Raw genomic sequence first — 12,830 nt, 5'->3', positions numbered from 1 at the left:
CGATTAGTAAATCACATCAATTTTGATATTGATTTTCTTCTTCTAATTTTACTTTTTTTTTTTAATTTCTTTGAATGTTGATTTTTAACACATTATTCATATATGATAATAATGGACTAATCTAACATATATCAAAATAAATAAAAATATTTATAAATATAGCGCTATTTTATTGTTATATTAACTAAAGACTACTATCTATATACCGAAAGATATAAATTATAGTTTACCGCGACCTAGCTACTGCTTATAGATTGCGATAATATTTATAAATATTTTTAGTAGGTTTATGGTCTAAAATAATTTTCTATTATAATTGTGTTTCATAATAAGATTACTTTCAAAATTTTGCATGAGGATATAGAATAATGCACAAGTGATCGGACTATCCTTATAAGGCTAAATTGGTTGTCATTTAAGAAGTATATGTATATGTAGTAATGAAACTCTTTTACTACAAACAATTTTTTTATTTAATTTTTTTTTGTTAAATTACAAATTCAGTCTAAAATCCTGTTTTTTATTTTTTTTTATTTTTTTTTTTGTTTTTTTTTATTTGTGTTTGTAAAAGCTATAAAAAAAAAAGGTCCACTTTAGTATTCAACTTTTCATCATACAATATAGAATCATAAAATTGTCTAATAGGTCTCTTCCATATTTGAAATTTAAATAAAAATGATTTGGTTAGATATATAGGTTAAAATTTTCAAATGTCATAAAGTTTTTTACAGACATAAAATAAAAAATTGAATTCTCAAGTAATATTTTTAAAGAGATTGTAATGTAAAAAAATACAAAAAAAAAAAAAAAATCGATAGTATAATAGAGTTGGAAGTTAAAATCTCCATCCCACCTGCTAATAAAGTAAAATAAAACGTTCTGATAAAAAGATTGTAGAAAAAGAAAGAGAACACATTTTAGGATCTTCGTTGTTACCTCTAATTTTGTGCTAATAGCTATTATAACAAAATTTTTAGAAGATTAAGTTATAAATATAATCTTTATTGATTAAATATTTTTCTAAATAATTTTCTTTTAAAAAATTAGAATTTAATCCTTACAACTTTTATTTAGAATTTAATTTATATAATTTCGATATAATACACTAAATTATGGGAGATTACTATAAAGACTTTTTTAGACCCTAATGACTACCCTTTTAACCTTATATCAACCATGATGGTCAAATTTGTAAAACCTTTTATTTACGATCATAGAGCTAGAATTGATGTACTAACATCTTATTTAGTTTTCTTTATATATCATATACATGTTATTTATTTATTTAGGTTTACGTAGCAAACTTTATAACGAATGATGTTCTATTCCAATCTATATATTCTTCTCCTTTCTTGCTCTATATTTTTCATCTTTTGACTCTCTTTCTAATATTCTTCATTATTAGATTAATACAATCAACCACTATTGATCGACTCTCTTTCTAATATTCTTCATTATTAGATTAATACAATCAACCACTATTGATCGAGATTATAATTTTTAATTAATTAATTAATTAATTAATAATGGTATGAGACCATTTGGAAGTAAACTGATCATATGGACACATATATAAATTGAAAATTTTGAAAAGTATAGGTATAAAATTGATATTAATTTTAAACATAACATTAGGAGGAGAGATCAAAGTGTGTAAATCTAAGATAAAACTTTAATGGTATAAACTTACAAAAACCTAAATGTGTCACACCAAAAGCTAGTGGACATCATAAGCTGTCAATGTTTGCGCTTTGTGTGTTTTGTCATCATGTATTTTTTAGCCTACACTTCTAATTTGTCAAGTCATTCATTCCCCTATTTATAATATTTGCCGTCACGTAAGTAAATTCAAATTTGAGGGCTTTTCTAATTAATATATAACATATAATATATATATATATCTAATTATTATTTTCCTTTTAAACATCATCACCAAATTGTTGTTGCAACAATGACCACATATCTTCTTCATTCCATAACCCATTCTCCAATAGCTCCTCGCCACCTATCCATTCGTTCATTGCCTCTCCGACGTCACACCCGTGTTCCATTAGCATCACCACCCTATCTTCCTCGGTCGTATCTACCATGTTAAAGTTCTCTACTACGTCTGAAATAGGTGAAACTTGAAGTTGGACCTATAATAAAGAATGTGAATAAATGGTTAAAAAAAATCATAACCTATTGATAGAAGTTTTTGAATAAAAGGTTATTACGTTGTTTTAAGGATTAAGTAATGACTTTAAACCTGATCAGATATAGAGTCTGATGACGAAGTTGTGGGAGCCACATGAGGGTTGACCCAACTCGACCCAGACGGAGAAGATTGAGTCAACTCGAGAGGTGGGTGTGATGGTTGGATAACATCAACGGTGGTGGCGGTCGAATCGGTTGAGGCTTGAATACGTTCCAACAAACGAGGCATCCACACGTATCGCATGGCGTCACGGAATTGCTTGCTATTCACGTCACAATTAAGTTGTTTAGCTTGCTTTTGAACCCTTGTTCTCCAATAGTTTTTTATCTCATTATCTGTTCTCCCCGGTAAATATTGCGCTATTTTGGACCACCTGTTCCAATCACAATTCTTCCATCATTTTCCCTCTTCACTTTAGTTATTAAAAAGAATAAATAAAGTTCCCATATTGACCCATTAAGAAATTCCCCATTTTCCTTTTACCCCTGGGTCATTAAAAAGAACTGATTTTGTATGTGGGTCATATCAAAAGACTCCATCTTTAACCAATACCCATATGAGAATTTAAAATGAGAAATCAATCTCTACCTGACCTATTACAAAAATCCCTTTTTGTTTAATCATTTTTTCATTTGGGTCATCAAAAGATTCCATTTTTAACCAAATTATTGAAAGAGAAAAAAAAAAAAAAAATCAAAACTTGGATCAGTTACCTGTTGCCCCAGCGAAAATGGAGTTCAAGAATCAAGAGCTGTTCTTGGAGAGTGATATTGCCACGCCTAACACTCGGCCTCAAGTAATTTAACCATCTCAATCTACAACTCTTCCCAGTTCTCTTCAAACCTACAACACAAATAATTTCTCATAAACTTCCCCTCAAAATATCCAACAAAAGTTTCTACCTAGCTAACGTCCTCCAACAAAGGAGAGAGATTACAAATACTAACCGGTGCAACGAGCGACTGCGTTCCAACGGCCTTCGCCGTGGCAGTTAACATAATTAAACAGAACAGAATCCTCCTCAGCCGTCCACGGCCCTTTCCGGACATCCATCTCCTCCTCCTCCTCTTTTATCTTCTGAGGTTCTCCACACCTAAAACCTCTCATTTTAACATCCATAAATTAAAAAAAGAGAAAAATAATCTTAAAAAAGAAACCCCTAATTTTTAATCCAATCGAGCAGAGGAAAAGAGAGTGAAAGGATAATGGATCGTTTTTTTTTTTTTTTTTTTTTAAGATGGAGAAAAGGAAAAGAGAGAGAGAAAGGAAAAAGGCTATGAAGATAGATCAGTACTATATGATGATATATCCATCTATGTATTGTTTATATATATGTGTGATATGGAAGTGGTAATCGAAAGAAAAAGAGATGATGTAAAATAAAGGTTTGATTAATTAATTAATTAATCAAACTTAGATTAACATGTTAATTTAATTATATTAAGTGGTTAATTAAATGTGATAATATTTTGAGTATGAAAGGGGAGTTTTTCTTTTATTTATTTAATTAGGAAATGTTTTAATGGAGTTGACCCTTTGACTTGTAATTTTAACATTTGGCAAACCATATTGGCAACTTGGGGTAGGAGACTAATAATTAGAAGAATTGGAGGGGCAAAAAGGTGAGTCCAAGTCTTCTTTCCTTCTCCATTTCATCAACTTATCAACTAAATTTTATTTTTATTTTATTGTTTTTTTTTCTTTTAAGAAAAGATATTTTTGATTTGGTGGTTTGTTTGGAAGTCAGGTTTGCTATATGTTTTAGACTATGTGAGTGTGTGTATGTGTCAAATAATGATGGCAGTATAGTCTAAGGTTTTCACAACCCAATTCCAATATTATATTTACACTGAACTATATGTTGTAATATCATCCCACTTTTTACTTCGTGTCAAAAATATATCTAACTTAAATTTTATATCTAAAGTTTTCGTTTTTTAAATTATTATTAAGCTTTAAGAGTACATTTGTAATTTTCATTCAAAACCTAATATGATATAGGTATTTTTTTTTAGATTTTTAAAAGTTTAGGATATCTTTTACCTAGCTGAATGGCATTTTTTTCATGTAATTAAACTTATATTTACATTGGATTTTCTCTTTGATATTTGTGTTGCTTTAAAAGATTTATTTTTTATGTGTTGGGTTTTTTTTTTCAATTCAAAATTTTGTTGAGTTTATTAAAAAGTTGGCAACTTCGTGCTTGAATCCAAATATCTGTGTTCTTTGTAAAGAAAAGTGAAGACATGAATCATGATCTATTCCTAAACTGCAAAATAACCGGCCACATGAATCAACTATTAACATATGGGAAGATATTTGTCATTATATCGGTTTGTGGTCTAGGTAGAAATAAGCTATTCACAAAGTACTACAAATCGATTTCAATATCTTTGAGGATCCTTTAAGCTTTCATTCGCTAATCTATCTGTTTTTTGGGCTTTTCTCTAGCCCTTCAACTTATTCTGTATGTTACATGTCTATTTAATATATTTGGAGTTCTTTGTGCACCAGTCTCTCTCCTCGAAGTTCCCTGGTTTGTACTCTAAACTCTACTGTTTCCTTATAGGAAAAAAAAAAAAAAACAAAAGCTCTTTGGGAAAAGTTGTAAAATGCAAATAGGTAAAAATCTCAATAGAGGAAGCATAAAATCCATAGGAAGATATTATTTATGCTCTCTAAATCAAATAGGTGAAGAAAACATCATCAAACTCAGTGGTGGAGTAGCTTTACTTTGGATTATTTGGAAGGAGAGAAACAGTCGAATCTCCAAAGAAACACAGAAAAGTACTATCAAAACTTTTGGGAAGATATTTGCAATTTCATCGGTTTGTGGTTTAGCAAATATAAACTGTTTTCTGACTACAATCCAATCACAATCTCTTTAAACTTTTCGGCGTTCATAAAATAATGGTATTGTAATTAGGACTTTTCTCTAGCCCTCCATGATACTTATACCATGTATGCTACTACTCTAATTAGTGAATCAAGAGATTATAGTGCATTAGGGGCTTATTATAGCCTTCGACTTCCACTATAATTTCCTTCGTTTCCTCTCTAAAAGAAAAAAAAACTGAATTAGTTCCTGCATTTTTAATTTCATATCAATTCAATCTCTGAATTTTCGTACGTAACAATTTAGTCTCTTTTACTTTCAAATTTATAGCAATTTAATCCCAACATAAACAAAAATTATCAAAATTTAATGTCAATCTTTAGTACTTTATGATTTATATATTTTATACTTTATAAAATCATCGAGTCTCTAAGTAGTCTATTAATTTATTTATGCAAAAACAAAATCTCATTAAATTTCTCATTTAATTCCATAGAAACTAAATCACTACAAATTTTAAATTTACATCGACTAAATTGTTATTTTTGTAAAAGGTTATATAATGTCTTGCTCCATTCTTAGGTTTGCCATATATAATAACCTTTAATTCCATTTAAAAAAAAATTGTTATTTTCCTAAAATATTAGGAACTAAAAGTGATTTTTAACCTTAAAAAAATTGAGTTAGATTTTGTACCATCAACTTTGTTTTCGTTGAAGAGATTCTATACAATCCTTTCCAATTAAATTTGTTCCATGACTAATTTTGTTTTGGTTGAAGAGATTCTATACAATCCTTTCCAATTAAATGTGTTGCATGACTAATGGAAATCATACTATAGCAGAATAGAAAAGATGCTTCTTCTAGAAAAATTAAGAAAAAGAAAAGATTAATTAGAGAGAAAATTCTAACACACAGAAGAAAGTCTACATGTCTCAACAAAGTAGGGCATGAAAAAATTCTTGTAAATAAAAACAAGAATACTCTTTGGGTTTTATTCTTTTATTTTTATTTTTATTTTTATTTCAAATGATATAATATATGTCTATCTCATCTCATGCTGATTTCATAATTATAATTTATGCTTTTTTTTTATAAAAAAAAAATCAACTATATTTTCTACCATATTTTTCAACTTGATTATTTGGTCTCTCCCTTTCTTGTTTTTCTTTAATTATTTTTTGGGTTTAAAATTATATGTATCTCACTTCTAAGTGCTTGACTTTAGTCAAGTTAACCAAATTAAATAAAGAAAAATTGGGTATTGATTTAATTTAACTTTCTGCTACATGGATGAAAGGTTCAAATTAATTAACCTTTGATGCATAATTTTTTTTTTTTTTTTGGGAAATATATTCAAAATTGGTGTTAGGTGGGCTAGAAAAAAATTGCAAGAAATTGTGTATAATTGAAGAGAGGAAATAATAAATAAATAAACAAGTCAATAACTAGCTGTTGCAATTTTGACTTTATTAGGGCCAATTTTTCTCATACCTTCCATTGACAAAATATGGCAATACCATTAGAAACTTCATATGCATGAAGTTGAACCAAATTATTTAACTATAATATTTATTATTATTAATAATAATAATAAGAGAGCCTTTTAATAATATAGAAAAAAGGTTAAATTAACTACGAGTTAAAACAAAACTTTCTATCTTTCTTATAACAATTCAAATAGACATTATAGACGTTGATAGAGTTTGCAGTGTTTGTCTATGATAAAAACTTATACAAATTTATTATAGATAAAAATTGATATAAGTTTGCTTTGATTTCATTTATAAACATACAGGGGTGTTTACCTAATGGAGATGTCCAAATGTACCCAATTAATCCATAGTATCTTTTTCGAAAATATATATATATATATATATATATATATGTCTTCTTTTGTTATTTATGTAAATATAAATTTCACATTTTTATCCTTTCAAATTTTCTAATAAAGAACATCCAAATTCCACTCATTCACTCACTCCAAAGAACATATAGGGTGGCAAAGTAAAGATCTAAATCTTCAAGGATCTTTTTCTTTCTTCTTAGTTTTAGATGAAATTAAGACAATAGTTAATGGAAGAGAGTTGAGAAAATTAATTGTATAGTGAGGCTTTAATTTAATTTCAAGTTTTTGCACCCTAAAGAGAGACTAAAAGATGGCAAAATTGGTGGGTAGAAAAACAACAATTCCCATTTGACACATGGAGCCCTCTCACTTTCTTGGCTTCCAAACACTATCTTAATTTAAACAAGAAAATTATGAATAAATTCCCCTATGCATATATTAGTTTAATTTTATATAAGTGGAAACCATGAACCAATAATAAAATATGTTATAACACAAAGTATAAGATTCAATGACAACACCATTTCACATGTACGGAACTTATAACATTATTATTGCTTAATTGGTCAATGTTTTAATATTATTATTGATGAAAATTACTATTATATTTTTTCTAACCTAAGTAAATTATAAATACTTTTGTTGGTTAAGTTTAAAACTTCAAATGTGTGTATAATAGGAATATTTCTTTTATTTAACATATAACAATCTATATAATTTTTACTTAGCTAATCATCACTTAATTTAATTATTCGACTTTGGTTTAACACCTACTTTAGTCTCTAATTTATTGACCTAATCGAGTCATCTTTTATACTAGTTTTTTCTTTTCTTAAAAAAATAGTTTTACTATATAAAATTGAGATTTTAAAAAATATATATAAATTATTTAAAACATGTTTAGGTGGACTAAAGAGAGAAAAATTAATATTTTTTAAAAAAATCATTTTTATTTAAAAATTGTTTTAAATATACTTTAAAATATATCAAAAGCTATTTTGGGTGGTTGCATAAAACATTTCATTTTTTTTTACTAAATTGACTTATTTTCAAAATTAAACAAAAACACATCATCTTTTAGTCTCGATCACTAATTTTTCAAAACACCGAAGTAGATGTAAAGAAAAAAAAATATTTGCATCAAGTCAACCACTAATATATTTAGTTCTCCAAACATGAGTCACTTAGCATACCTAGAATTATAAGATCAATTTTGAGGTTTTAGGTTCAATCTTTCATCCTAGGTATATTAGAAGCATTACTTCGTCTAGTTTCATTTTCACATTTTATAAAAAAATTTGAAATTTTTAAAACATAAAGTAAAACGAAACAAGAAACAAGAAATATGAACCTAATGAATGAGTCGTCACCATTTATATTCAAACATGACAAGAATTTAACCTTCTTAAAATTATATTTAAATCTAAATATCAGTTCTTGGTTGCAAGATAGATATGATGTGAACGTCAATAATAAAACGTATCAACCTAATTAAGATCACCTAAATCTTTTCGTCCATTAATTTTCTTACTTTTTCCCTAAATTAAAATTTAAAAGTAGTTCTATTGTATGATTCTGTAGCATTAAATAAAGATTGAACTAACATCTTGGAAGGAATAAAACTTAAGTAGAACGAATTTTCCCAAGCATCACTCAACTTGGTGGATTGGTCATCTCTAGTTCCACAAATTAGTCAAAAAATCGAAAGACAGCCAAAAATTAAGGTTCCATTTTTACTATTGCAAAACATTTTGTTATACTAAACTAGTTGTTATACAATCTATAGAAAATTTCGACATCAACCTAAGATCATAAAAAATAATATACTTATGTATATATACACTTCAAAATTATTTACGATGTTATTTTTCTTATTGATCATATAGGGGGTTAGTAGGGTAAAAAAATTTCATTTGACTTGAAGGTCGATAATTTTAATTAGGAAAAAAGATCGCCCAAATCAATATATAAGAATAATGTTGTTGAGGATGCATGTGTGGACATCTTTGAGATATTTTAATGCATGTATGCTTGTTCTTCTTGATTCTAGTTTTTGTGATAAAAAAAACCTATCAAACGATTAGAATAAGAAAAAGAAAGATATGTCTTTTAAGCAAAGAATGTTTAGATTAATTTTAATATTTGTTTAGACTAAGTAGTGCAATGTAAGCCATACAGATGACATTATTTCTTTTAGTATTCTCATTTGCATATAGCACCAAATGTATCTTGCCTATAAGAATATGATTCCAATATATATATCAATCTCAATGTGATCCACAATGAGATTTATTAAGGTCATGTTAATTTAATTTAAGATATGGGGGGATACTTTTTTTTTGTTTGGAGGAATGAATTAAGATAAATTATAAAGTTTAGCGTTTACAAGTAATTATGTCCTTGGAAAGTTGTGGAAAGAAGGTTCTCGCAAGGTGTATGGAACGCGTTGGGTCGTTGGTAAATATAGTCAAAAGTAAGTAATTGTAGTTTGTAGATTCCCATGGTCTGGGTTTAAGGGTGTTGAATATTTTAATCAAGATCATTATTATAAGCTAAGAGTCAAATTTAGAGTGTAAACTATTTTAATCTGAATGGAAAATAGTAAAGACACATTCACAAAAATGTAAAGAGATGATTGGTAGAAATTAGAAATCACAATATAATAAATAAGGATTTGAAACAGTATTACTATAATAATTAATTGTAGATTATAGTAGTTTCTGTAATAATCAAATATCGAGTATTCTATAATCGGAGTAATAATCTTACTTCACTCACATCAAATTGTAGATTATAAGGGTTCGAAACAATAACACTAATATTAAATGCATATAATAAAATAACGAAACTCATAGAGATTAAAATATCAATGTTCATATTAATATATAATATTTCATTTATTGTAAAGGTACATTGATGCAATATAAATACCAACAAATATGGTCAAACAAAATATTAAAAGATAATTTTTAAAATTTAATAATCAATATTAGTTGTTTGTTTTAGACATATAGTTATTAGTATTCTTACATTTAGATAATAGGGATTTATAATTCATTGAGTTTAGATTGGTCCAATCTAGAGTCACCTTAAATGTAATTAAAAATGATAAAATTGGTTGGAGATGATATGCCAATTGAGTGCATAACCATATCTTTGAATACAAAGCTTTTTAATTCTTTTTTTCCCACCTAGATCCCACTATTCAAATTAATATAGATAAAAATTTTAGTTTTTAAAATCCACCTGACTTACATTCGATATATGTGTGGAAATTATTCATCGATATCTTTTAATTTATGAAGCTAAAAATTTGATTTTAAAATTTCAAAATTAATAGGTATATATATTTTAAATGTTGGTTCAACCATACTATTGTAATTATATATACCTTATGTATTTACAATCAAGATTTGTACCGGTTCGAATTTATCACTCCTCCCTATTGTCTCAACTAATTATATACCTCAAATCTTTTTCATTTTTAACAAACAAACTAAAGACATTTAGGAAAAAAAAAATTCTTCAACAATTCCAAGTCGTTTCAATTTATAGCTATATTTCTTTTTCAATTTCTCTCTTACGTGCAATGATCGTATAAGACGATCTAGTAATGTTATACGTCTCGTACCCTTCTCTTTGAATATGGGTGGATTTGATCGTACTTCCAAAATTTAAAAAAGATTTATAATGCATCCAAAGTTTAGAGATGTGCATTAAATTTGGAGGGGTGTGACCAAATATTTGATTTAATTGAAATCTTGAGTTGATAGATCAAAAGAATTTAGAACTATCATTGTCAATATCTCAACACACTACTTGTGTAAACATTGGTGGTTTGTGGTGTGGAAGGTCCATGGCATCCGGAGGTAATGCCAACTCAAAAGCCTCTCCTTTCAATCCAATTTCTTCTTACTTTGTCAAGTATTATTTGATGGGACTTATAAGTTGAACTTTTCAACTTTTTAAATTTGTCTTTTGATTCGTTTAATTAGCAGCCTTAATTCTTTAGGTTATAATAATTATTAACACAACGAAAAAGCCTATTTTATATAGTAGAACCCTAGCTAGACCTAGGGTTAGGTTTAATTTGATGTATTAGTGTATATATATATATACAAAAAAAAAAAAACTAGACTAGCTTTTCTCTAGATTCTTTTTTAAGTTAGCAAAGTTGAGAAGTAAATTGGATATTGATGTATTATCTCTCTAGCTAACTAGTAGTAGCTATAACTATGTTTCAAATCTTTATCACATTTGTTAATAATGATATATAGATAAGGTTGGTTTTTAACTTGAACTGCTTTTAAACTAGGGTTGTATGTAATTAGGGTTAGAGTCGTAAAGAATCATTGTCTTTATATATATATATGTGTGAAAGTTACCCTTTTATTCTTGGTATGTTAAAGAAGGTTTATGAAAATATAAAATTTGACATATAATAATTGTGTTTATTATTTGTTATTTTTTAAAAAATGTGAATCTTAAAATATGTGGTCAAAGAGGAATTAGGTGGACATATAACTCCATTTAGAAAAATATATATGAAAAAGAGAACATTTGACCTAAAATGGAATAATCTAGACATTCTTGGGTTTGAGGTGAGAAAAGATTAAAAGTGTAATACTAAATTCCATGTTTGTTATAACTCAAAATTAAGCCATTGAAGAATAAAATTACCCAATTAGTACTTTTGTACATCTTGTATTGCTCTTCCAATCAATGCTTTCCTCTACCTTCTCCTCCTTTTAGCATCAAACTTTGACTTATGTGTCTTGTATCTTCTTTCGTGTCTATGAATGTTAAGAACGTGTGTCAATCTAATCGAGATGTTTAAGAGTGTCTATCTTTCGTTTTTTTATTCTTTTTTTAAAAAAATAATAATAATAATTTAGTATATAGATAGATCATTATCTGTGGAATTGAACCAAAAAATTGTCAATATAATTTTTATAAATGTCTTTTTAAATACAACTTTGAGGTGGAAAATTTGAAGCTACAATTTCTTGTCTTTGAATATATATATATATATATATATATATATATATATATATATATATATTAGTTAAGTTAAGCTCAGGTTGGCACCAATACAAATTTTACTCTTAATAGATTAATAAACGTCAAACCTTTTAATTTCGAACTTCTTAGATCTCGTTATGAAGTTCAAATATTACAGGGAAACAATCTTTAAAAAAATTAGATCCCATTTAGTTCGTAATTTGAAAATTGTTTTAGAAAACAGAATAAAAGAATTTAATAAAAACAAACAAAAAAACAAGTTTTCTCGGATAGTATTCACATGTTCATAACTTTATAAAATAAAATGTAAAACAAAGAATATGAGAATTTATTGTTTTTTAAAAATCAAGCTATTTCAAGAGTATACCAAACATGTTTTCACTGTTTCTTTTTTATATTTTATATATTCATAAAAACATAAAAAACGAAAATAAATAACAAACTAATATTTGGAGGACTTAAACAACAATTACATATGTTAATTAAAAGTCTCCATATATGTTGATATCCCGATACACATCCCCTACGGATAACAAACAATTTTTGAAAAAAAATCAACAATAAACCAACAAAGGGATTAAATTTAAGATTCATTAAAAGTATGGTTAGAACTAGCTACACAATGACACTTACATGGACTAAGATCCATAAACTTCAGAGTAAAGGAATTAAAATGGTATATTTTCATAACCTAAAAAACCTACGTACCCTCCAAAACCATCAATTTCAATCATAAAATTCGAAACCCAAATTTACAACTAGAACATGGTTACAAAAAAGACCTTATTAACATTGAAAATAAAAAGAGTTCGTGAGTTCGATCGGGTGCACCCCTAACCCATCAAATTCTTTCCAAAAAATAAGTTGGAAGTCAAACTCTTACGAAAAATTTGGATATATATATCATCATTAGTTTAGACTCGTGT

At 27.1% G+C, this 12,830-nt stretch overlaps 1 protein-coding gene across 1 annotated transcript; it reads right to left on the bottom strand.

Moving 5' to 3' along the window:
* Window positions 1–1,660: 1,660 nt before the first annotated feature.
* On the bottom strand, window positions 1,661–3,491 carry LOC103500004 (transcription factor MYB78-like). The gene is made up of 4 exons (XM_008463185.3): window positions 3,145–3,491; window positions 2,911–3,040; window positions 2,249–2,570; window positions 1,661–2,138 (listed from the first exon to the last, which is right to left on the bottom strand). Exons 1-4 carry the CDS (start codon window positions 3,314–3,316, stop codon window positions 1,920–1,922), a joined length of 843 nt encoding a protein of 280 aa, XP_008461407.2. The 5' UTR covers window positions 3,317–3,491; the 3' UTR covers window positions 1,661–1,919.
* Between the last annotated feature and the right edge of the window lie 9,339 nt (window positions 3,492–12,830).

The sequence above is a fragment of the Cucumis melo genome, chromosome 1 (genome assembly GCF_025177605.1).
Source record: "Cucumis melo cultivar AY chromosome 1, USDA_Cmelo_AY_1.0, whole genome shotgun sequence".
In the NCBI taxonomy this organism is placed as follows: domain Eukaryota; kingdom Viridiplantae; phylum Streptophyta; class Magnoliopsida; order Cucurbitales; family Cucurbitaceae; genus Cucumis; species Cucumis melo.
Note: the sequence above shows the minus strand (reverse complement) of the source record. Positions and strands in the feature narration are given on the sequence as shown.

Excerpts from the sequence above, each read along its gene's own strand:
- LOC103500004 (XM_008463185.3), bottom strand. The coding sequence starts at position 3,316 with ATGGATGTTAAAATGAGAGGTTTTAGGTGTGGAGAACCTCAGAAGATA. Across the intron at positions 2,571-2,910 it reads CATTTTCGCTGGGGCAACAG|GTGGTCCAAAATAGCGCAAT; the intron begins GTAACTGATCCA and ends TGATTGGAACAG. Across the intron at positions 2,139-2,248 it reads CAGACTCTATATCTGATCAG|GTCCAACTTCAAGTTTCACC; the intron begins GTTTAAAGTCAT and ends TCTTTATTATAG.